A 24022-nucleotide genomic window follows, 5' to 3' on the forward strand; every position below is an offset into this window, starting at 1 on the left:
CTACAAAATGAAATCATGCAAAAGAAACATGAATGTATGTAAAACAACAACAACAACAACAACAACAACAACGATGAAACATAATGTCTTCTGCTCCAGAGGCTGCCCATTCATGACGGTGAACGCCAGGGAGCCAAGCGATTGTCTCAGGGTCAGAACAAAGGCACCAGGCAGAGATCTTCAGCAATATTGGTTCCAGCCTGGGGATTGAAGAATATGATTATAAAATGATCATCCCGCCCTGAAACACCCACGTCTGCTTATCAAGGTCCTTTTGAGCAGCTGATTGCTACAACGTGGTTAGAGCAGGGCAGGAACAAAAACCTGCACTCTCAGTCGCTATCCTGGAGGATGGTTGGCCACCTTTGATATAAAATATTGCAACATTACAACCGAGTACTTTTGTCTTTGTGAAATTATTGTTTGTTGTTGCCACCCTTGCACAAGCCTGCGCATCCACACACAAATTGTGGCCTTTCCTATTGCTCAGAAAATGCTATTCTTCAATACAGTCTATTGCTGTGTGTGGGACGTTAATCAGCATTGAGTTGAGTCCAGGCACTTTGTGCATGGTTTACAGCAGGGGTGGGAGGAGCACTGAAAGGTCCTACTCAAGTAGAGTTACTCATACTTCAATGACATTTGACTCAAGTAGGAGTAAAATTACTGACTTTGAAAAATACAAAAAGTACTTGGAAAAGCTACTCAATAACAGTAATGCAAGTACTTGTAACAAATGACTAGGAGAACAATGACACTGCCACACACTATACACACACTATACACACACACCCTATACACACACACCCTATACACACACAACCTATACACACACACCCTATACACAATTATTTGAATAATTTAATGGATGTTTTGTGCACAAAGGTGATGACTAAAGTGTCTTATTAGGAATTTTCTAATTTGATTTCTCTATGTGGCCGTGTATGGAAATTATCTTTCTGTGCCGGACGTCAGTTAAACTGCAGTACCGAAGCAAAACTGTAGGAGCAGTCGAAACCGAGCTTCAAGACCGGAACCCTGGCCCAAGTCAGTGGTACCTAACTATGACACATTAATTCATGTCCCCTGGGAACCACTGACCAAATTGGGTCCTATCCTGTGATAAGTATATGTGGCATATCTGTTATATCCGCTTGAAGGCGCTAAATCCTAAGAAAAGACTGGTTAACGACATTCATGAATGGGATGTCATCATCAACGTGTCATTCCAGAAAACTATTCAATAGCTATATCAATGCAAAGCCTGCTAATAAGTCCTCATGTCTATTATGCCCTTATCAGAATAGTACATGAAAATCATATTTTAACTGCAATATCAATTTTGACCATTTTAGAGGGGAGGAACGAGAGCTCAAACACATTGAGTCCGATTTTAAACCGGGAGAAAATGTAATGCGCCGTAAGGGGCGGTCAAAAACGTCACTGCTTCTCATACAGCGAATGGGCCGAGAAACAAGATCATATCTGGTCCAGCGTTATCTTTGGCATGAGAGAGGGAGATTAGTAGCCTTTGTTGCATTTGTGATGCATTGAAAAGGGTGCCTTCTTTATGGACGATTGATTGCCATATATATATATATATATATGCAAAGTAAGGAAGACATCACACGTGCGGGAGTTAGTTAGCGAGCTGATCTTCCCCAGCGGGTAGGTGAGCATGCATCACATCATCCAATGATGCTTCTTGGTCTGTCGTCGTCGTAGCTTGCTAGCTAGTCCACGAATATACAATTTAGCTGACTATTATCAATGTTAACATGTCTCGTGTATGCATAGGCTTTGCTAAATGTGGGGTCTCATTGTGAATGGGCTAGCTGACAAGGCTAGCTAACAAAGCTAGTTAGCTAACGTTAGCTGCTAGCTCAATAATGGACTAAATGAGCCTAACGTTACTCCTTAGGAATGATCTTACATGATCTGTTTAGACGCGAATTGGCTTTGCCGGTAAAAATCTAAATACTCAATTTAAACGTGAATCAATTCACAATTGCGGTACAGTTCAAGAAACATAAAGCCATCTAACTTTTATATCACATCAACATATTTGCGCGTATGCGAAATGTACACTTACTGTACACTGTTTTGCCCAGTGTTAAAGGAGCTACTGTAAATGTAATAATTATGCATTGTAATTCCTTAAATGTATTTAATGTCTACAGTAATAGCGGAATGAGTGTTAAAACAATTACCCCCCCCCCCCCCCCAAATTAAACAAATAAATAATGTGTATTGGGCCCCCACACAATTGCATTTATTGGCGCATGATTTTTATTGGTCAACAAAACAAGGACCTGCTCTTGTTGTTACATTGACTGGGCCAGAGCTGCACGCGAACAGATTGTTGTCACATTGACTGGGCCTGAGCTGCACGCGAACAGATTGTTGTTACATTGACTGGGCCTGAGCTGCACGCGAACAGATTGTTGTTACATGGACTGGGCCTGAGCTGCACGCGAACAGATTGTTGTTACATTGACTGGGTCTGAGCTGCACGCGAACAGATTGTTGTTACATTGACTGGGTCTGAGCTGCACGCGAACAGATTGTTGTTACATTGACTGGGCCTGATCTGCACGCTAACAGATTGTTGTTACATTGACTGGGCCTGATCTGCACGCGAACAGATTGTTGTTACATTGACTGGGCCTGATCTGCACGCTAACAGATTGTTGTTACATTGACTGGGCCTGATCTGTACACGAACAGATTGTTGTTACAGGCAGTGAGTGGCACAATCAGTTATTGTTGACATAATGTGCAATGCGTTTAGAAATTAAAAATACAAGTGACAGAACCAAAGGCTGCTGCAAAAAGTTGGGCAAACCTCACCACCTACCATCAAAAGGACCAACAGAATGTACAGGGCATTCGGAAACTATTCAGACCCCTTTACTTTTTCCACATTTTGATACGTTACAGCCTTATTCAAAGGTGTATTAAATCCCCCCCCCCCCCCCCCCCTACACACAATACCCCATAATGACACAGCAAAAACAGTTTAAAAAAAATGTTAGCCAATGTATATATAAAATGTCAAAAACTCATGACATTTACATAAGTATTCAGACCCGTTACTCAGTACTTTGTTGAAGAACCTTTGGCAGCAATTACAGGGGTGGCTTTGGGACAAATCTCTGAATGTCCTTGAGTGGCCCAGCCGGAGCCTGGACTTGAACCCGATCGAAGATCTTTGGAGAGACCTGAAAATATCTGTGCAGCGACACTCCCCATCCAACCTGACAGAGCTTGAGAGGACCTGTTGAGAAGAATGGGAGAAACTCCCCATGTAAAGTTGTGCCAAGCTTGTAGCCTAGAAGACTCAAGGCTGTAATCGCTGCCAAAGGTGTGAAAACAAAGTACTGAGTAAAGTGTCTGAATACTTTTTTGCTAACATTAAAATAAATAAAAAAATGTTTTTTTTTATTGTTGTGTGTAGATTGAGGGGGAACTACAATTTAATACAATTTAGAATACGACTGTAGCATAGGAATGTGGAAAAAGTCAAGGGGACTGAATACTTTCCAAATGCACTGTGCAACCGTGTGTAAATATTTTATTCGACATTCTGAGTTGTAGAGATCCTTGTGGTATTTTTTTTTTAAGGCAGATTTATTTCCGACTGAATATCCATGGGGTAACCATGGTAACGGTCTGATGTTTAGGCAAAGGTACGCCGCTGTCTTTCATCTGTTTTCCATAAACAAGCACTGTAAAACATGGAAATATGGCCATGTGGGGGACCCTAACCCTTTAGGCAGGGCTCCCCGAAGCCACAGATTAGGGCCTCGTTCATTTTTCAATTTACTGATACCCTTATTTGAACTGTAACTCAGTAAAATTGCTTGTTGTGTTTTTAAAAAATGTTTTTTTATAAGCTCCAGTGTAGATTTGGCCTTGTGTTTTAGGTTATTGACCCGCTGAAAGGTGAATTTGTTTTCCTCTAGCATTTTACCTGTGCTTAGCTCTATTCTGTTTCTTTTTATCCTGAAAAACTCCCTAGTCCTTGCCGATGACAAGCATACCCATAATAGATGCAGCCACCATCATGCTTGAATTTATGAAGTGGTACTCAGTGATGTGGTGTTGGATCTTTCTAGAACCTAACCCTTTTTATTCAGGACATTAAGTTCATTTCTTTGCCACATTTTTTTGCAGTTTTACTTTAGTTTCTCATTGCGAACAGGAAGCATCTTTTGGAATATCTGTATTCTGTACAGGCTTCCTTCTTTTCACTCTGTGTCATTTAGGTTAGTATTGTGGACTAACTACAATGTTGTTGATCCATCCTCAGTTTTCTCTTATCACAGCCATTAAACTTTAACTGTTTTAAAGTCACCATTGGCTTCATGGTGAAATCCCTGAGCGGTTTACTTTCTCTTTGTCACCTGTGTTAGGAAGGACGCCGGTGTCTTTGCAGTGACTGGGTGTATTGAGTCATCATGCAAAGTGTAATCAATAACTTCACCGTGCTCATAGGTATATTCAATGACTGCTTTTAATGACGTCTTTCTACCAACCTCCCTGGTTGGTAGAAGTTTTAAAAGTCACTGCTCAACCGAGTGACCAAAGATAATTGTATGTGTGGTGTACAGAGATGCTGTAGTCATTCAAAAATCATTTTAAACACTATTATTGAGTCCATGCAGCGTATTATGTTACTTGCCAACCGATAAGTCTAAGACCTAAGACCGGGTTAAGACCTGTCTAAGCCGGGGGGGTTCTACTAATCTACATGGATTTTTTTAAAAGAAGTTCATACCAAGGATCATTTTGCTACTTGATATTGAATTTTAAGACTCCTTGAAGTATCGAAAAATATATAAAAAAAAATGTTTTAGTAACATTTATTTGGCCTTTCTTGCTATTAGCCAATACAAACACATTGAATAACATATTTACTACATGGCACAACAGTCCTAAAATAAACAATTAAAGGAAGTTTATTCTGAACTGTCTACCTATATCTGAGAGATCAGGAAACAAAAATAATATATATATATATATATATATTGTATTTATCCTTCTATTTTTTGCACTAAACAGTCATATACTAAAATATAAATATAAAATATAACCACAACAAGTGTTGGTCTCATGTTTCTTGAGCTGAAATAAAAAAATCCCAGAAATGTTCCAAATGAACAAAAAACATATTTCTCTCAAATGTTGTCCACAAATGTGTTTACATCCCTGTTAGTGAGAAGTTCTGCTTTGCCAAGATACACCTGACAGGTGTGGCATATCAAGAAGCTGATTTTAAACAGCATGATCATTAAACAGGTGCACTTTTGTACGGGGGGGACAAAAAGTTTCACAACACAATGCCACAGATTCCTCAAGTTTTGATAGAGCGTGCAATTGGTATGCTGACTGCAGGAATGTTCACCAGAGCTGTTGCCAGAAAATGTAATGTTAATTTCTCTACCACAAACCGCCTCCAACGTCGTTTTAGAGAATTTGGCAGTACTTCCAACCGGCCTCACAACCGCAGACAATGTATAACCACGCCAGCCCAGGACCTCCAATACAGGTTTCTAAACCTGCAGGATCATCTTGAGACCAGCCACCCGGAAAGCTGGTGAAATTGAGGAGTATTTCTGTCTGTAATAAAGCCCTTGTGTGGGGAAAAACTCATTCTGATTGGCTGGGCCTGGCTCCCCAGTGGGACGGCCTGGCTCCCAAGGCCTATTCTCACCCATGGCTGTGCCACTGCCCAGTCATGTGAAATCCATAGAGTAGGGCCTAATGAATTGATTTAAATTGACACATTTCCTTAAATGAATTGTAACTCAGTAAAATCGTTACAGCAATTATTACATGTTGTTTTTATATATTTTTTCAGTATACTTCCATGATTTTTTTTTCTCGACTTGTACAGGGGACCTTCAATAAGTCTTGAGGTCTGTGGGCGTCCCAGAGAAAAACACTGACATCGTAAGAGTCTCAGCTTTCCATAGACGGGTCGTAATAGTTTTTAGGGCAAACCGTTCAGACGCTACAGACGACTTTGTGAGAAGACAGATTTTCGTGGTGTCTTATGGTCTGACACATCTCTCTATGTCACCTTTCACTACAGATGCTGAAGTGTTACATCGGTGAATGGAGACAATTCAACACATCTCTAACTTAAACGGTCAGGTTTAAATTTGACAAGTTTATATTTATATCGACTTTTAAGGGTTAAACCACATTTTTGCTCCTGAAGTTATTTATGCTTGACATAACAAAGGGGTTGAATAATTATTGAATAAAGACATTTCAGCTTTTAATTTGTTAAAATGTATATAAACATAATTCCACTTTGTCATTTTAGGGTATTGTGTATAGGCCAGTGACAAAATCTCAATTAAATCCTTTTTAAATTCGGACACAACAAAATGTAGAGAAAGTATCCGGGGGGTGAATACTTTAAGGCACTGTATGTACTACACATGGACACTTCCAGCCCAAAGCGGGATGTTTTAAAGAATACGTTCTTAGTCGCCAAAGTACCGCAGTCTAACAAAACCTCCCCGGCCAGAAGATACTAGCATAATCCTCAACTAACCCTAACCTACCCTGCACATTTACTTGTTACCGGTACCCTCTGTATGTATCCTCGTTATTGTTATTTTTTAAACTTTATTTAGTAAATATTTTCTTAACTTCTTAACTGCATGCAGTTCAAAAAATCGAGTTAAGGGCTTGTAAGTTAGCATTTCACTGTAAGGTCTACTGCACCTGTTGTATTCATCATTTCACTGTAAGGTCTACTACACCTGTTGTATTCAGCATTTCACTGTAAGGTCTACTACACCTGTTGTATTCAGCATTTCACTGTAAGGTCTACTACACCTGTTGTATTCAGCATTTCACTGTAAGGTCTACTACACCTGTTGTATTCAGCATTTCACTGTAAGTTCTACTACACCTGTTGTATTCAGCATTTCACTGTAAGGTCTACTACACCTGTTGTATTCAGCATTTCACTGTAAGGTCTACTACACCTGTTGTATTCAGCATTTCACTGTAAGGTCTACTACACCTGTTGTATTCAGCATTTCACTGTAAGTTCTTCTACACCTGTTGTATTCAGCATTTCACTGTAAGGTCTACTACACCTGTTGTATTCAGCATTTCACTGTAAGGTCTACTACACCTGTTGTATTCAGCATTTCACTGTAAGGTCTACTACACCTGTTGTATTCAGCATTTCACTGTAAGGTCTACTACACCTGTTGTATTCAGCATTTCACTGTAAGTTCTTCTACACCTGTTGTATTCAGCATTTCACTGTAAGGTCTACTACACCTGTTGTATTCAGCATTTCACTGTAAGGTCTACTACACCTGTTGTATTCAGCATTTCACTGTAAGGTCTACTACACCTGTTGTATTCAGCATTTCACTGTAAGGTCTACTACACCTGTTGTATTCAGCATTTCACTGTAAGGTCTACTACACCTGTTGTATTCAGCATTTCACTGTAAGTTCTTCTACACCTGTTGTATTCAGCATTTCACTGTAAGGTCTACTACACCTGTTGTATTCAGCATTTCACTGTGAGGTCTACTACACCTGTTGTATTCAGCATTTCACTGTAAGTTCTACTACACCAGTTGTTTTCGGTGCATGTGACAAATAAAATTGGATTGGATTTGATCTGACCTGTTTGATCAGGGATGAGGGAGAGAGGGAATGCAGTAGACTATCTAGGACTAAAGAGGGTTGATTGTCGCTATCTCTGTCATTCATCAAACCACTTTTATTCTCTTCAATAGCTATTGTTTCAACGTGATGAAATCAAATAAAACTTTATTTGTCACATGCGCCGAATACAACAGGTTTAGACCTTACTGTGAAATGCTTACTTACAAACCCTTAACCAACAGTGCAATTCAAGAAGAGTTAAGAAAATAGTTACCAAGTAGACTAAAATAAGAAGTAACACAATAAGAATAACCATAACGAGGCTATATTTTGGGTGCACCAGTACAGAGTCACTGAGCGGGGGTACAGGTTAGTTGAGGTCATTTCTATATGTAGGTGGGAGTGAAATGTCTATGCACAGATAATAAATAGCGAGTAGCATCAGTGTACAAAAGGGGGTGGGTTCAATGTCGGTGGCAATTTTATTAATTGTTCAGCGGTCTTATGGCTTGGGGGCATAAGCTGTTGAGGAGCCTTTTGGTCCTAGACTTGGCGCTCTGGTACCGCTTGCCGTGCGGTTGCAGAGAACAGTCTATAACTTGGGTGACTGGAGTCTGACAATTTTATGAGCTTTCATCTGACGCCACCCACCTATTATATAGGTCCTGGATGGCAGGAAGCTTAGCCCCAGTGATGTACTGGGCCGTATGCACTACCCTCTGTAGCGCCTTTTGGTCAGATGCCGAGCAGTTGCCATACCAGGTGGTAATGCATCCGGTCAGGATGCTCTCGATGGTGCAGCTGTAGAACCTTTTGAGGATCTGAGGACCAATAGCAAATATTTTCAGTCTCCTGAGGGGGAAAAGGTTTTGTCGTGCCCTCTTCACAATTGTCTTGGTGTGTTTGGACCATGATAGTTTGTTGGTGATGTGGACACCAAGGAACTTGAAACTCTCGACCCGCTCCACTACCTGTCGATGTTAATGGGGGCCTGTTCGGCCCGCCTTTTCCTGTAGTCCACGATCAGCTCCTTTGTCTTGCTCACATTGAGGGAGAGGTTGTTGAGTGTGGCACCACACTGCCAGTTTTCTGACCACCTCCCTACAGGCTGTCTCATCGTTGTCGGTGATCAGGCCTACCACTGTTGTGTCGTCAGCAAACTTAATGATGGTGTTGAAGTTGTGTTTGGCCACGCAGTCGTTGGTGAACAAGGAATACGGGAGAGGACTAAGTACACACCCCTGAGGGGCCCCAGTATTAAGGATCAGCGTGGCAGACATGTTGTTGCCTACTCTTACCACCTGGGGGCGGCCCGTCAGGAAGTCCAGGATCCAGTTGCAGAGGGAGGCGTTTAGTCCTAGAGTCCTTAGCTTAGTGTTGAGCTTCGTGGGCACTATGGTGTTGGACGCTGAGCTGTTGTCAATGAACAGCATTCTCACATAGGTCTTCCTTTTGTCAAGGTGAGAAAGGGCAGTGTGGAGTGCGATTGAGATTGCGTCCTCTGTGGATCTGTTGAGGGTGGTATGCGAATTGGAGTGGGTCTAGGGTGTCCGGGAGGATGTTGTTGATGTGAGCCATGACCAGCCTTTCAAAGCACTTTATGCCTACCGACGTGAGTGCCACGGGCGGTAATCATTTAGTCAGGTTACCTTCACTTCCTTGGGCACAGGTACTATGGTAGTCTGCTTGAAACTTAGGTATTACAGATTTGGTCCGCGCATGCTTTGTATACACGTCCTGGTAAACCGTCTGGCCTTGCGGCTTTGTGAATGTTGACCTGTTTTAAAGGTTTTGTTCACATCGGCTACCGAGAGCGTGATCACACAGTCATCCAGAACAGCTGGTGCTCTTGTGCATGCTTCAGTGTTGCATGCTTCGACGCGAGCATAAAAGGCATTTAGCTCATCTGGTAGGCATGCGTAAATGGGCAGCTCGTGTCTGAGTTTCCCTTTTTGTAGTCCGTAATAGTTTTCAAGCCCTGCCACATCCGATGAACGTCAGAGCCGGGGTAGTAGGATCTAATCTTAATCCTGTATTGACGCTTTGCTTGTTTGATAGTTCGTCTGAGGGCATAGCGGGATTTCTTATAAGCGTCCGGATTAGTCTCCCGCTCCTTGAAAGCGGAAGCTCTAGCCTTTAGCTCAACGCGAATGTTGCCTGTAATCCATGGCTTCTGGTTGGGATATGTACGTACAGTCACTGTGGGGACGATGTCGTTGATGCACTTATTGATGAAGCCGATGACTGGGGTGGTGTACTCCTCAATGCCATTGGATGAATCCCGGAGCATATTCCAGTTTGTTCTAGCAAAACAGTCATGTAGTTTAGCATCCGCGTCATCTGACCACTTCCGTATTGAGCGAGTCACGGGTGCTTCCTGCTTTAGTTTTTACTTGTAAGCAGGAATCAGGAGGATAGAATTATGGTCAGATTTGCCAAATGGAGGGCGGGGGAGAGTTTTGTATGCATAAAGGTGATCTAGGATTTATTTAATTTTTTCCTGGTTGCACATGTGACATGCTGGTAAAGATTTGGTCAAACTGATTTAAGTTTTCCTGCATTAATGTTCCCGGGCCGCTAGGAGTGTCTCTTCAGGGTGAGCATTTTCTTTGCTTATGGCCTTATAGAGTTGGTTGAGAGCGGTCTTAGTGCCAGCTTCGTTCTGGGGTGGTAAATAGACGGCTACGAATAATATAGATGAGAACTCTCTTGGTAGATAGTGTGGTCTACAGCTTATCATAAGGTACTCTACCTCAGGCGAGCAATACCTCAATACTTTAATATTAGACATTACGCACAAGCTGTTATTGACAAATAGTCACACACCCCCTCCCCTCGTTTTACCAGAGGTACATGGAAAATCCCGCTCGCTCTATATTGTCCGGTTCGTCGTTTAGACACATCTCGGTGAAACATAAAATGTTTGTTTTTGATGTCCCGTTGGTAGGATAATCTTAATTGTAGGTTATCAATTTTATTTTCCAATAATCAAATCAAATTAGTCACATGTGCGGAATACAACCTTGCAATGAAATGCTTACTTACGAGCCCCTAACCGATAGTGCAGTTTAAAAAATAAAATGATAAAAGTAACAAGTAATTAAAGAGCAGCAGTAAAGAAGAATAACAATATCTACAGGGATGTTTGCACTTTAGCATGAAGAGCGGATGGCAGTAGGAGTTTACTCGCTCGCCTACAGATTCTCACAAGGCTGCCCTCGGCGAAGAAGCACACTGTATTTAATAAAAAAAAAGACATCTTGCCAGAAACTGTTTTGGAAGTTTGCGGAATTTATTATTTCACTACTGTGAGGAATTCTATTAATGGAAGGATTTGTGTGTGTGTGTGTGTGTGTGCTTTCTGAGTGTCCCTGATCTATTAAATGCTTTGTCATCTAATGACAGTGTCAGTGTTGGTTAATAACATCACCTGTCCTGAGATTTTACTGAACTCTGTAATTACGTTCTCACAGAATGTTAGGGTTGTGTTGTGGGCTTTCTCCCCCATCTCCCCTCTACATAGTTTACACCCCCTCCCACCCCTCCCCCATCTCCCCCTACACTATAAGATACTCTTGTCAGTCAAAACCTCTTGAAGAAGATTCAAAGTGCAACCTGTTTCTGAGGCGAAAGCTTCAGTTTTTTCTTGTCTGGAGAGAAAGATCTTCTGAAGCTGGCAAGTTACTTTTTGATTTTCAACCTGTACATCGTCTGTTCCTTATTAGGCTATGTGGAGTTCGGGGGAATTGTGGTTTTGTCGGAGACAGAATATTACTTTTTGATTTTCAACCTGTACATCGTCTGTTCCTTATTAGGCTATGTGGAGTTCGGGGGAATTGTGGTTTTGTCGGAGACAGAATATTACAAATGTTTCTAAAGTAGGCTGAGAACTCTTTCAGTGTGCTGGTGTATCATGTGTCTAGCCTACGTCTTCAGGATAGTGCTGTTTTCAGCAAGATTTTGTGACAACTTTATAAACAAACTTTAAAATGTTCCGTCACTGTTCTTTTTAACTTTATTCATTTAAATTTTTTTTTTTTTTTTTTACATTCGTCAAATTGCTTTGATCAACTTTTATAACTTTTGTTATAGAGGCCAGCCGGCAACTTGTCACGGTAGCTGAATGTGGGTTGTCTGTGCCAGGCTGACTTCACAGTTGAGAGAAGATGTGACATGTTCAGTCAAAAGTAGGGCCTTCATTTAATGATTGACTTTCTCTCATAAATATATGGTTTATGTCATGGCGTATATATATATATATATATATATATATATATATATATAGCCTTTATGGCACAACTTGTTGCTGATTTTAGAGAAAGTCGTGTCTAGTGTCTAACTGTAACGCCGTCTCACTTCCTTCCATTGACCCCTCCCCTCCCCTCCTAGATGTCCTGTCTGTGTGTTGTGATAGCCTACATTGAATAACCTCTAGCAGACCTGGGGCAGTGTGGTGTCAGGCAGACGCGGTGATGAAACAGAACACCCGTCCTTTATTTGAGGTTGTTATAGTAATTCTGCACAGTTTCCTGCTGATTGCCTTCCACTTTCCCTGAGTTCTATCATGAGTTTCCTGCTGACTCTGCAGATAAAGGTCATTTTTATCTGATCCCAGAGCTGTTTGTGCTGTCGCAGGCTAGTTAAAGGTAGAAAGCTAGTTAAAGGCAGCATTTTTTAAAATTTTTTTTTTATCTCAATATCAAATCATTACTGTCTAACAAGAACCTTACTGTGATTCGTTTTAAATTAAAATGGTAAAAAAATAAACCTCTTCTCGGCTCTTTTACCATCTCAAAAATAATTTTTAGGATGATAGAAAGTTTTCAGTTTTTAAACTTTTCAAATGACTAAAACAAGATATAAAGTATGTTGAAAATAGAGCTGTATATTTTTTTAATAATATCATCTTTCATCTTTGAGAACTAAGATAAACCATATATTTATGAGAGAAAGTCAATCATTAAATGAAGGCCCAACTTTTGACTGAACGTGTCACATCTTCTCTCAACTGTGAAGTCAGCCTGGCACAGACAACCCACATTCAGCTACCGTGACAAGTTGCCAGCTGGCCTCTATAACAAAAGTTATAAAAGTTGATCAAAGCAATTTGACGAATGTAAACATTTTTTTTTTTAAATGAATAAAGTTAAAAAGAACAGTGACAAGATTTAAAAAAAATACAAATCTAAAATTCAAAATGTCCTTTCATGGCCCCCACATTGATGTTGTTGTAGTTTTTAAGTCACTCAGAGGGCTTATGATATGGGATAAAACAGCAACATGTTTTCTGTGCAGCCAAGAGGAAGGACCTCTAAAATGTTAGGTCAGAGACTGTGCCACGCTAACTTAGCCACCGCTGCCCGAGAAAACAAATCATTGGGGCAACACTGTTTTGATAGCACTGCTGATTGCACTGTTATGTAATCGATGACGAGCTCACTCGCTCTTTCACTCTTTGACAGATCAGGACTCGTATCCGCAAGGAGTAGGAGTGCTGATCTAGGATCTGTCCATAAATCCATATCATCTGATTCCGTATGATTTAAAAGGCAAAACTGATCATAGATCAGTACTCCTGAGAGACTTTGTGGATTAGGGTCTAGGTTGCGATGTGGGAACAGTGATGGGGCACTGGTGACCTCGTCTCCATGTAGCCTATTGGTTCCCTGTTTCCATCCATGTAGCCTATTGGTTCCCTGTCTCCATCCATGTAGCCTATTGGTTCCCTGTCTCCATCCATGTAGCCTATTGGTTCCCTGTCTCCATCCATGTAGCCTATTGGTTCCCTGTCTCTTCTCTCTCCATTCATGTAGCCTATTGGTTCCCTGTCTCTTCTCTCTCCATCCATGTAGCCTATTGGTTCCCTGTCTCTTCTCTCTCCATCCATGTAGCCTATTGGTTCCCTGTCTCTTCTCTCTCCATCCATGTAGCCTATTGGTTCCCTGTCTCTTCTCTCTCCATCCATGTAGCCTATTGGTTCCCTGTCTCTTCTCTCTCCATCCATGTAGCCTATTGGTTCCCTGTCTCTTCTCTCTCCATCCATGTAGCCTATTGGTTCCCCGTCTCTTCTCTCTCCATCCATGTAGCCTATTGGTTCCCCGTCTCTTCTCTCTTCATCCATGTAGCCTATTGGTTCCCTGTCTCTTCTCTCTCCATCCATGTAGCCTATTGGTTCCCTGTCTCTTCTCTCTCCATCCATGTAGCCTATTGGTTCCCCGTCTCTTCTCTCTCCATCCATGTAGCCTATTGGTTCCCCGTCTCTTCTCTCTCCATCCATGTAGCCTATTGGTTCCCCGTCTCTTCTCTCTCCATCCATGTAGCCTATTGGTTCCCTGTCTCTTCTCTCTCCATCCATGTAGCCTATTGGTTCCCCGTCTCTTCTCTCTCCATCCATGTAGCCATTGGTTCCCCGTCTCTTCTCTCTTCATCCATGTAGCCTATTGGTTCCCCGTCTCTTCTCTCTCCATCCATGTAGCCTATTGGTTCCCCGTCTCTTCTCTCTCCATCCATGTAGCCATTGGTTCCCCGTCTCTTCTCTCTCCATCCATGTAGCCTATTGGTTCCCTGTCTCTTCTCTCTTCATCCATGTAGCCTATTGGTTCCCTGTCTCTTCTCTCTCCATCCATGTAGCCTATTGGTTCCCCGTCTCTTCTCTCTCCATCCATGTAGCCTATTGGTTCCCCGTCTCTTCTCTCTCCATCCATGTAGCCATTGGTTCCCCGTCTCTTCTCTCTCCATCCATGTAGCCTATTGGTTCCCTGTCTCTTCTCTCTCCATCCATGTAGCCTATTGGTTCCCCGTCTCTTCTCTCTCCATCCATGTAGCCTATTGGTTCCCCGTCTCTTCTCTCTCCATCCATGTTAAGTACTGTATGTTCCTTTTAACAACCTAAAATATGTGTGATCTTTTACGTCATAGTCCCAAACCCTAGGTTTGTTATGCAGCAGTGTAGCCTACACACAGGTCAGAGACCAGGGTCCTGGCAGGTTGGTTGGTGTTGACCGATCCTACCACCTTATCTATATGTGGTCTAAATATAACCTCTGGAGACATGCCTGGACATTGTAAACCTCTTCACTACTATTGCTTTACCTTGTCTTCCTGAGAAGTCTTGAGTCAGCCCTGCACAGGATTATGTTTTTTTTTATCCATTCAGGACCACAGTATTTTAAAGGTCCAGTGCAACTGGTTTTTATCTCAATATCAAATCATTTCTGGGTAACAATTGAAGTACCTTACTGTGATTTTTGTGGTCAAAAAAGAAGAGAAATATCTACTTAGCAGAGAGGAATTTCTCAAGCAAGAATTTAGCTCGGACTGTCTGAGTGGTCTGGCTTGGGAAGGGGAAAACTGAAAACCCATCTGTTATTGGCAGAGAAGTTTTCTTCTTGGTCTAACTAATTTACTGGCTGGTGATGTCAGGCCAAAACTCCATCTCACCAAAACAGGCTGATATTTCAGGTGATCTTACACTAAAAATGCATGATTTTTTTTTTTTTACAATTTCACAGTATAATTCCAATCTCATAGTTTAGAAATATACACTGAGTGTACAAAACATTAGGAACACTCTTTCCATGACCGTCTGACCAGGTGAATCCAGGTGAAAGCCATGATCCCTTGTTGATGTCACTTGTTAAATCCACCTCCATCAGTGTAATCAGTCAGAGGAAGGCCCTAGAAATTGTCAAATACTCCAGCCACCTTAGTCATAGACTGTTCTCTCTGCTACCGCACAACAAATGGTACCGGGGCGCCAGGGCTAGATCCAAGTGGCTTCTAAACAGCTTCTACCCCCAGGCCAGACTCCTGAACAGCTAATCAAATGGCCACCCAGACTATTAGCATTTACACTGCTGCTACTCTGTTTGTTATCTATGCATAGTCACTTTAATAACTCTACCTGCATGTACATATTACCTCAATTACCTTGACTAACCGGTGCCCCAGCACATTGACTCTGTACCGGTACCCCCTGTATGTAGCCTCCACATTGACTCTGTACTGGTACCCCCTGTATGTAGCCTCCACATTGACTCTGTACTGGTACCCCCTGTATATAGCCTCCACATTGACTCTGTACTGGTACCCCCCTGTATATAGCCTCCACATTGACTCTGTACCGGTACCCCCTGTATATAGCCTCCACATTGACTCTGTACCAGTACCCCCTGTATATAGCCTCCACATGGACTCTGTACCGGTACCCCCTGTATATAGCCTCCACATTGACTCTGTACCGGTACCCCCTGTATATAGCCTCCACATTGACTCTGTACTGGTACCCCCTGTATATAGCCTCCACATTGACTCTATACCGGTACCCCCTGTATATAGCCTCCACATTGACTCTGTACTGGTACCCCCTGTATATAGCCTCCACATTGACTCTGTACTGGTACCCCCTGTATATAGCCTCCACATTGACTCTGTACCAGTACCCCCTGTATATAGCCTCCACATTGACTCTGTACTGGTACCCCCTGTATATAGCCTCCACATTGACTCTGTACCGGTACCCCCTGTATATAGCCTCCACATTGACTCTGTACCGGTACCCCCTGTATATAGCCTCCACATTGACTCTGTACTGGTACCCCCTGTATATAGCCTCCACATTGACTCTGTACTGGTACCCCCTGTATATATCCTCGCTATTGTTATTTTACTGCTGCTCTAATTATTTGTCTTACGTATCTATTTTTTTAAACTCATTTTTCTTAACTGCATTGTTGGTTAAGGGCTTGTAAGCATTTCACTGTAAGGTTGTATTCGGCGCATGTGACAAATATTATTTTATTTTAAAGAAGGGTTTTTAAGCCTTGCTGCAATTGAGACGTGCGTTGTGTCTATGTGCCATTCAGGGGGTGCTTTTGAACAGGGTATGGCACTAGGTGCCAGGCACACCGGTTTGAGTGTATCAAGAACAGCCACACTGCTGGGTTTTTCACCTTCAACAGTTTCCTGTGTGTGTCAAGAATGGTCCACCACCCAAAGGACATCCAGCCAACTTGACCACAACTGTGGGAATCATTGGAGTCAACATGGGCCAATATCCCTGTGGAACGCTTTCGACACCTTGTAGAGTCCATGCGCCAACCAATTGAGGCGGTAGCCTACAAAACGGACCTCCATGCGCGGCCTCCCATTCGCTATTCGAGTACATACAGAGTACGTATTTCTTTCCCCCTGCCCCTCTTCCCGCCCCTTTTGATAATGGGCCATTCTAAATCAACACTGATCTTACATATTAGTAAAGACCAGATTACGTTGAGAATAGTCTGATGGGTGAAAATGTGATCAGTTGATGAGAGAACAGCTGTGCAGCCTGAGGCGAGGAACAGAGAGAAATATTTTTTTCCGCGACCTTCTAAAATCATCAATGTCCTGTAGTCGCATCATGCAGCCCATATATGCCTATATTTCTAAGACATTCTAAGGTTTGTATCATTCACAACTTAAGTAGTCAAATAAATAACTCTAAATATAGCATAGAGGACCTGTTTCTAAAGATCACTTTTACAACATACAGTATAGCCACTTCATATGTGCACTCGCTCCGGATGGGAAAAATATCCTTTCTATTTTATTCAGCTAAGTTCAGTTATATTCTTCTTACTGTAAAATACTATAATATAAAATAATGGCATGGGACTTAAAAGCATATCTTGTCAGGTAAATGAATAATCCTACAGCCAAGGGCACGGAGCATAGCCAGATAACATGCAGTAGGCAAACTCATATTCTGTTCTTCTGAAATACCATTTCTTCATATCATAATGTTTCTTTAGACCTGACTAAAATAAATCATGGATTCATTTATTTTATTTTTTATAATGTAGATGTTCCAAAGGTGTCATCAGAGGCTTGAATACAGCTGGAGACCTGGAAGTGCTAAACAGGTTTATGTTAACAAACAGTCAAATACAGTGAGACCAGCAGTCTCTTACATGACAATAACCGGCTGACAAAATGTCATGACCACCACAGCCCTAACCACACTGTAACACTGTACTACACCACAGCCCTAACCACACTGTAACACTGTACTACACCACAGCCCTAACCACACTGTAACACTGTACTACACCACAGCCCTAACCACACTGTAACACTGTACTACACCACAGCCCTAACCACACTGTAACACTGTACTACACCACAGCCCTAACCACACTGTAACACTGTACTACACCACAGCCCTAACCACACTGTAACACTGTACTACACCACAGCCCTAACCACACTGTAACACTGTACTACACCACAGCCCTAACCACACTGTAACACTGTACTACACCACAGCCCTAACCACACTGTAACACTGTACTACACCACAGCCCTAACCACACTGTAACACTGTACTACACCACAGCCCTAACCACACTGTAACACTGTACTACACCACAGCCCTAACCACACTGTAACACTGTACTACACCACAGCCCTAACCACACTGTAACACTGTACTACACCACAGCCCTAACCACACTGTAACACTGTACTACACCACAGCCCTAACCACACTGTAACACTGTACTACACCACAGCCCTAACCACACTGTAACACTGTACTACACCACAGCCCTAACCACACTGTAACACTGTACTACACCACAGCCCTAACCACACTGTAACACTGTACTACACCACAGCCCTAACCACACTGTAACACTGTACTACACCACAGCCCTAACCACACTGTAACACTGTACTACACCACAGCCCTAACCACACTGTAACACTGTACTACACCACAGCCCTAACCACACTGTAACACTGTACTACACCACAGCCCTAACCACACTGTAACACTGTACTACACCACAGCCCTAACCACACTGTAACACTGTACTACACCACAGCCCTAACCACACTGTAACACTGTACTACACCACAGCCCTAACCACACTGTAACACTGTTCTACACCACAGCCCTAACCACACTGTAACACTGTACTACACCACAGCCCTAACCACACTGTAACACTGTACTACACCACAGCCCTAACCACACTGTAACACTGTACTACACCACAGCCCTAACCACACTGTAACACTGTACTACACCACAGCCCTAACCACACTGTAACACTGTACTACACCACAGCCCTAACCACACTGTAACACTGTACTACACCACAGCCCTAACCACACTGTAACACTGTACTACACCACAGCCCTAACCACACTGTAACACTGTACTACACCACAGCCCTAACCACACTGTAACACTGTACTACACCACAGCCCTAACCACACTGTAACACTGTACTACACCACAGCCCTAGGTGCTGCTCAATAGTGGGAAGGTGTTTCCTAATGTTTTGTCCACTCAGTGTATATAAAACCCAGGAGAATCACATTGTCGACTGCACTAGGCCTCTTTTTTTAATGTGTATACTCAGCACTTCCTGCTTAATCTCTTGGATGTGTTTTAAACTTGTACATCTCGTTCTAACCTGATGATTTAGTAGTCTGGGTTGTGTTCCATATGGTTACCACACCCACCCAGCTCCACACCTAGCTAGACTCTGGAGGTAGTACCATGAAACATTGAGCCCCAGTAGCTTGATTTACACTGGCAGACTTCACTCCACTCCATGGTGAAGGAAGGGGAAGTTCATTATACACATCAACTGACACGTTTGCTGTGAGTTGCCATTGACAAACAAAGACAGACATGCTACAGAGGACAAACGTAACTACAAGGTGGGCGTTTCATGATTTACATTGTAGTCGGAGCTGGAGTCCACAAAGCCTGGTCTCTGCTGGCTCTTTACCTCTCTCTGCCCCTCGGTGGCTCTTTACCTCTCTCTGCCCCTCGGTGGCTCTTTACCTCTCTCTGCCCCTCCGTGGCTCTTTACCTCTCTCTGCCCCTTCGTGGCTCTTTACCTCTCTCTGCCCCTCCGTGGCTCTTTACCTCTCTCTGCCCCTCCGTGGCTCTTTACCTCTCTCTGCCCCTCCGTGGCTCTTTACCTCTCTCTGCCCCTCATTGGCTCTTTACCTCTCTCTGCCCCTCCGTGGCTCTTTACCTCTCTCTGCCCCTCCGTGGCTCTTTACCTCTCTCTGCCCCTCCGTGGCTCTTTACCTCTCTCTGCCCCTCCGTGGCTCTTTACCTCTCTCTGCCCCTCCGTGGCTCTTTACCTCTCTCTGCCCCCCCGTGGCTCTTTACCTCTCTCTGCCCCTCCGTGGCTCTTTACCTCTCTCTGCCCCTCATTGGCTCTTTACCTCTCTCTGCCCCTCCAATTCCGTGTGTCATACAAGGACAGGTCACACTGAGCCTCTTCCCAGCAGACACACAGAGAAACAAACCGAGAGAACAAGGGCAAGAGAGAGACTGTACACTCCCAAGTCCTGCTATGGGACAGTATACTGTTGGCCCCTGAACCAGACTGTCCATCCAAAACTATCTGTATAGCACAGGCCACATAAACATTCTAAACTGGTTTTTATCTTCAAACTAAACCAGAATCGACAAGGAATGTCAGTTGAAGTGACTAGAGTTCTTAGATTGTTGTGGGTTTGTGGCATCTGCTTGGTTTCCCAATGTCTAAACTGGCTGCTCTAGTGTGAGGCTAGTGGGTATACAAGTTGTGTTTCCATTGTGGCTGGCTGCTCTAGTGTGAGGCTAGTGAGTATACAAGTTGTGTCTCCATTGTGGCTGGCTGCTCTAGTGTGAGGTAAGTGGGTATACAAGTTGTGTTTCCATTGTTGCTGGCTGCTCTAGTGTGAGGTAAGTGGGTATACAAGTTGTGTTTCCATTGTGGCTGGCTGCTCTAGTGTGAGGCTAGTGGGTATACAAGTTGTGTTTCCATTGTGGCTGGCTGCTCTAGTGTGAGGTAAGTGGGTATACAAGTTGTGTTTCCATTGTGGCTGGCTGCTCTAGTGTGAGGTAAGTGGGTATACAAGTTGTGTCTACATTGTGGCTGGCTGTTCTAGTGTGAGGTAAGTGGGTATACAAGTTGTGTCTACATTGTGGCTGGCTGCTCTAGTGTGAGGTAAGTGGGTATACAAGTTGTGTCTACATTGTGGCTGGCTGCTACACTGTTCTATGAGGTTTTGTTTGTACTTTTCCCTATTCCGTTTTAGCTCATTTTTTTTTTCTCTCTCTCTCTCTCTCTCCCACAGTTGACTACCCTGCTCTTTCCATCTCTTCACTCTACTACCCAAGCCCGACTGAAGACCTAAGAGCTCTACTCTGTGCCGAGGGCTCTACATAAGGGCTCTAAGCCTCGTCACACTACTCAGGTTGGAAGAGGTAAGTCTTTCATACCTTAAGGCAATGAATGGAAACGTTGTTCTGAACCGTTTACTCTGCGTTTATTTAGCCTCCCCTCCCTCACCTCAGTTAGTCAACTGCCATGATGTAATATGGATTATTGATGTCTGGACTGTTGGCTGAATTGGACCTCTGTGTGTGGGTTTGACTCTGGACTGTTGGCTGAATTGGACCTCTGTGTGTGGGTTTGACTCTGGACTGTTGGCTGAATTGGTCCTCTGATGCATAACTGTGCGTCATTGTAGCTGCCCCATCTTCCTGTCGTGGAAGGGCTACTGTTATTATGTGAGATCAGGGTGCAATTGTGTTTTGGCTCGGGTTGCTGGGGATCGGGTTTTCCCTGCTCTCTCCTCTGTTCATTGTACTAGGTGTAAGACAATGAAACTTGGTGTGTGTGTGTGTGGCTGGCTGGCTGGCTGGTTGGCTGGCTGGCTGGCTGCACAAAAAGGTTTGAGAACCAGTCACTGTGTTGGCCTACTGACCCCCTCTGTGACCTTTATGACCTCTCCTCTCCCCAGCCACTGTGTTGGCCTACTGACCCCCTCTGTGACCTTTGACCTCTCCTCTCCCCAGCCAGAGTCCACTGTGTTGGCCTACTAACTAAGCCACCTTGGCTCTCCCATCTCCTCAGCCAGACCTACCTACCAATCCACCTCAGTGACCTCTCCTCAGCCAGCCAGAACTACTAACTAACCCATTTTGCTCTCTTCCTGTTCCCCAGCCGTAACCCAGCCAGTGGAGGGGTCATCATAATCATCATGACTCAGAGTCCCGTCCATGGCTGCTCGGTCTGTGTGGCCCAGCTGACAGTCTTCCTCTCCCTTGCCCTGCTGTTGTGTCCCCTGGGGAGAGCACTCGGTGAAGACCAGGCTTCTCCAGCCCAGGTGCTGCAGGGCCTGTTGGAGCGATATGGGGACAATGCCACCATCTCTGTCCCCCAGCTCCGCTCTTTGTTGGCACGACTCGGTGCACCCGGCCTGGGGGACAACGGCACCGCAGCAGAGGCGACAGCTCCACCGGCGCCGCCCAGAGTCAACCTGTCCAAAGTAAATCGATTTATATTGACTTTATACTAAGCATTAGGAGCAGCTCTCTCCCTACATTTCCTTCCTTTCAGACCCTCTCCCTGAGATCTGTCCCACACAAACCTTAATGACAGTTTGTGTTTTCATAACATTTGTGACGGAGCATATTGATTTATTGCTGTTCATGTCAAAACAAAGGAAGTGACATCCCTATATCCAGTCTGTGTCTGGGGTTGTGGGGAGGGTGGGTTGAATGGGGCATCCTCCCCCATTGTTTTTGGATGTTCGGGTCCCCCCCCCCGAGTCATTTGATGTAGAAGGACTGAGAATCTCAGGTGACTTTCTAAATGGACTTTCTACTCCAAAATGATTTAAAATAAATGATGCTGACAACGTCTAAAATATAATTTCCAACTCCAGAAATGAGCCCAATAACATGTCGGGACAATTATTTGTTAATTATTTGAACATATTGAATATATTGGGGCGGCAGGTGGTTAGAGCGTTGGACTAGTAACCGGAAGGTTGCAAGTTCAAACCCCCGAGCTGACAAGGTACAAATCTGTCGTTCTGCTCCTGAACAGACTGTTCCTAGGCCGTCATTGAAAATAAGAATTTGTTCTTAACTGACTTGCCTAGTTAAATAAAGGTTAAAAAAAATAAAACATATTGGACCATATTGAACATATTGGACCATGCATTGAGCCTATGTATGCAGTGGAGGGGTCATCATAGGGTATTTATTGTGATGGTGTATATTAAATTAATTTATTAGACTTTTTAAAATGTAGATGTTCCAAAGGCCTGCATCAGCGGCTTGTATACAGTGTAAATGACTACAACGGAAACACTGAGATGGGGGGTGCTTTGCATTCTTACTCGGCTTAATGCCATGTCGGCTTGACTCACTAGCCGCTACCATGTTGATTTGAGAGCAGAGGGATAAGTTAACACAAAGTTAGTTGTCTTCTCTTCGTGTTAGAGGTGTGTTTCGTGTGTCCCTGAGCTAAGGGAATGAGTGTTGACTTTTGGTCCAGAGTTTGTGTGCTCAGGCATGGAACCTTCCAGTTCCATCATATCTACATGGATAAGTTAATCTCACTTTAGTTTTCCATGAAGGGAAAACAGCATGTCCTTTATCAGATAGGAAATGATTGGGGTTTCTTTTTGTGGTCAGTGTGTGTGTGTGTGTGTGTGACGGCTTGCCTGTTTCCCTCCACAGTGCTTACCTGGAGACACCCTGGCAGTTTACAGTATGAACGAGCAGTCTCGTCTGGATGGGCGTGGCCTACAGGAGCTCTGCCCCACCATGCTTCAGCAATTGGACTCTGGCGCCTGTGGGGTGGAGAAAAAGGAGGAGCTTATCATAGACCCGCCTTCCAAACCCACTGCTGCTGAAGGTGAGCCTCTCAACTCCTATGGTCTTTCATTATACATTTGCAGTGTTTCCCCTACGTAAAAGGGGGGCGGGCGGGCGTGGTAGTGTACGTAGCCAATGGTTGAGACAGTCCTGTACATTTTTTATTTTATTTTAAATAAACATTTATAAAGCTAGTTTCCTGTAATTCTACACGTTGCCATGGTTTATGCAGTGTGGTGATGCTGTCTGACTCCAGCATCACCAAATCAATGGGGGACCCATGTAATGACATTTTGGGAATTTTAGATTCTCCCAGACTAGTTTTTATTTATTTATTTGATTTATTTAGCTTATATTTTCTACATACTTTATATACGTGTTTTATACATATTTTTTTGTTGTTGACAACTTTGGTTTGGCATACCAGTACTGCAGTTACAGTATACTGCTGACTGTTCACGTTCTGTTTATCAAGGCAGTTTAGTCTTATGTCTTATTTGAAACTTTCTCCCAAGAAGTTTTCATTAGAACAACACAATTCCCTCTCCTCTAGAAGTCTACTGTGGGTTAGAATTGGTCTGCAGTATGAAGTTCAGAGGAAGGTTAAAAATCAAAGGCCGTTCGTTGGTGATGTTTCTCCTCTAGCTTTCAGCATCTTGTACTTCCTGGTCCACTTTAGCACAGAACAGCCATTATTAGAATGCCA

General features: G+C 43.4%; 1 protein-coding gene and 1 long non-coding RNA gene across 7 annotated transcripts in view; one reads left to right on the forward strand and one right to left on the reverse strand.

Annotated features, from left to right (window-relative positions):
• Positions 1-71: 71 nt before the first annotated feature.
• LOC118937405 lies at positions 72-23291 on the reverse strand. The gene is made up of 3 exons (XR_005034745.1): positions 23186-23291; positions 21626-21968; positions 72-200 (listed from the first exon to the last, which is right to left on the reverse strand). It is a non-coding gene; the product is annotated as an uncharacterized LOC118937405 (long non-coding RNA).
• The window catches only part of slc39a14 (solute carrier family 39 member 14), a 48088-nt gene continuing 25477 nt past the window's right edge, over positions 1412-24022 (forward strand). Inside the window, exons 1-6 of one of the 6 annotated variants that reach the window (XM_036936397.1) lie at positions 1416-1668; positions 5900-5955; positions 6098-6154; positions 20781-20910; positions 21653-21977; positions 23179-23356. In XM_036936397.1, coding sequence (XP_036792292.1) covers positions 21690-21977; positions 23179-23356 — 466 coding nt within the window. In that variant the 5' untranslated portion in view covers positions 1416-1668; positions 5900-5955; positions 6098-6154; positions 20781-20910; positions 21653-21689. Of the gene's footprint in view, positions 1673-5899; positions 5956-6097; positions 6155-18867; positions 19362-20780; positions 20911-21652; positions 21978-23178; positions 23357-24022 lie in introns of those variants that run through there. The other 5 variants (XM_036936398.1, XM_036936402.1, XM_036936399.1 and 2 more) reach the window with 5 other exon arrangements.

The sequence above is a fragment of the Oncorhynchus mykiss genome, chromosome 11 (assembly GCF_013265735.2).
Source record: "Oncorhynchus mykiss isolate Arlee chromosome 11, USDA_OmykA_1.1, whole genome shotgun sequence".
Lineage (NCBI taxonomy): Eukaryota > Metazoa > Chordata > Actinopteri > Salmoniformes > Salmonidae > Oncorhynchus > Oncorhynchus mykiss.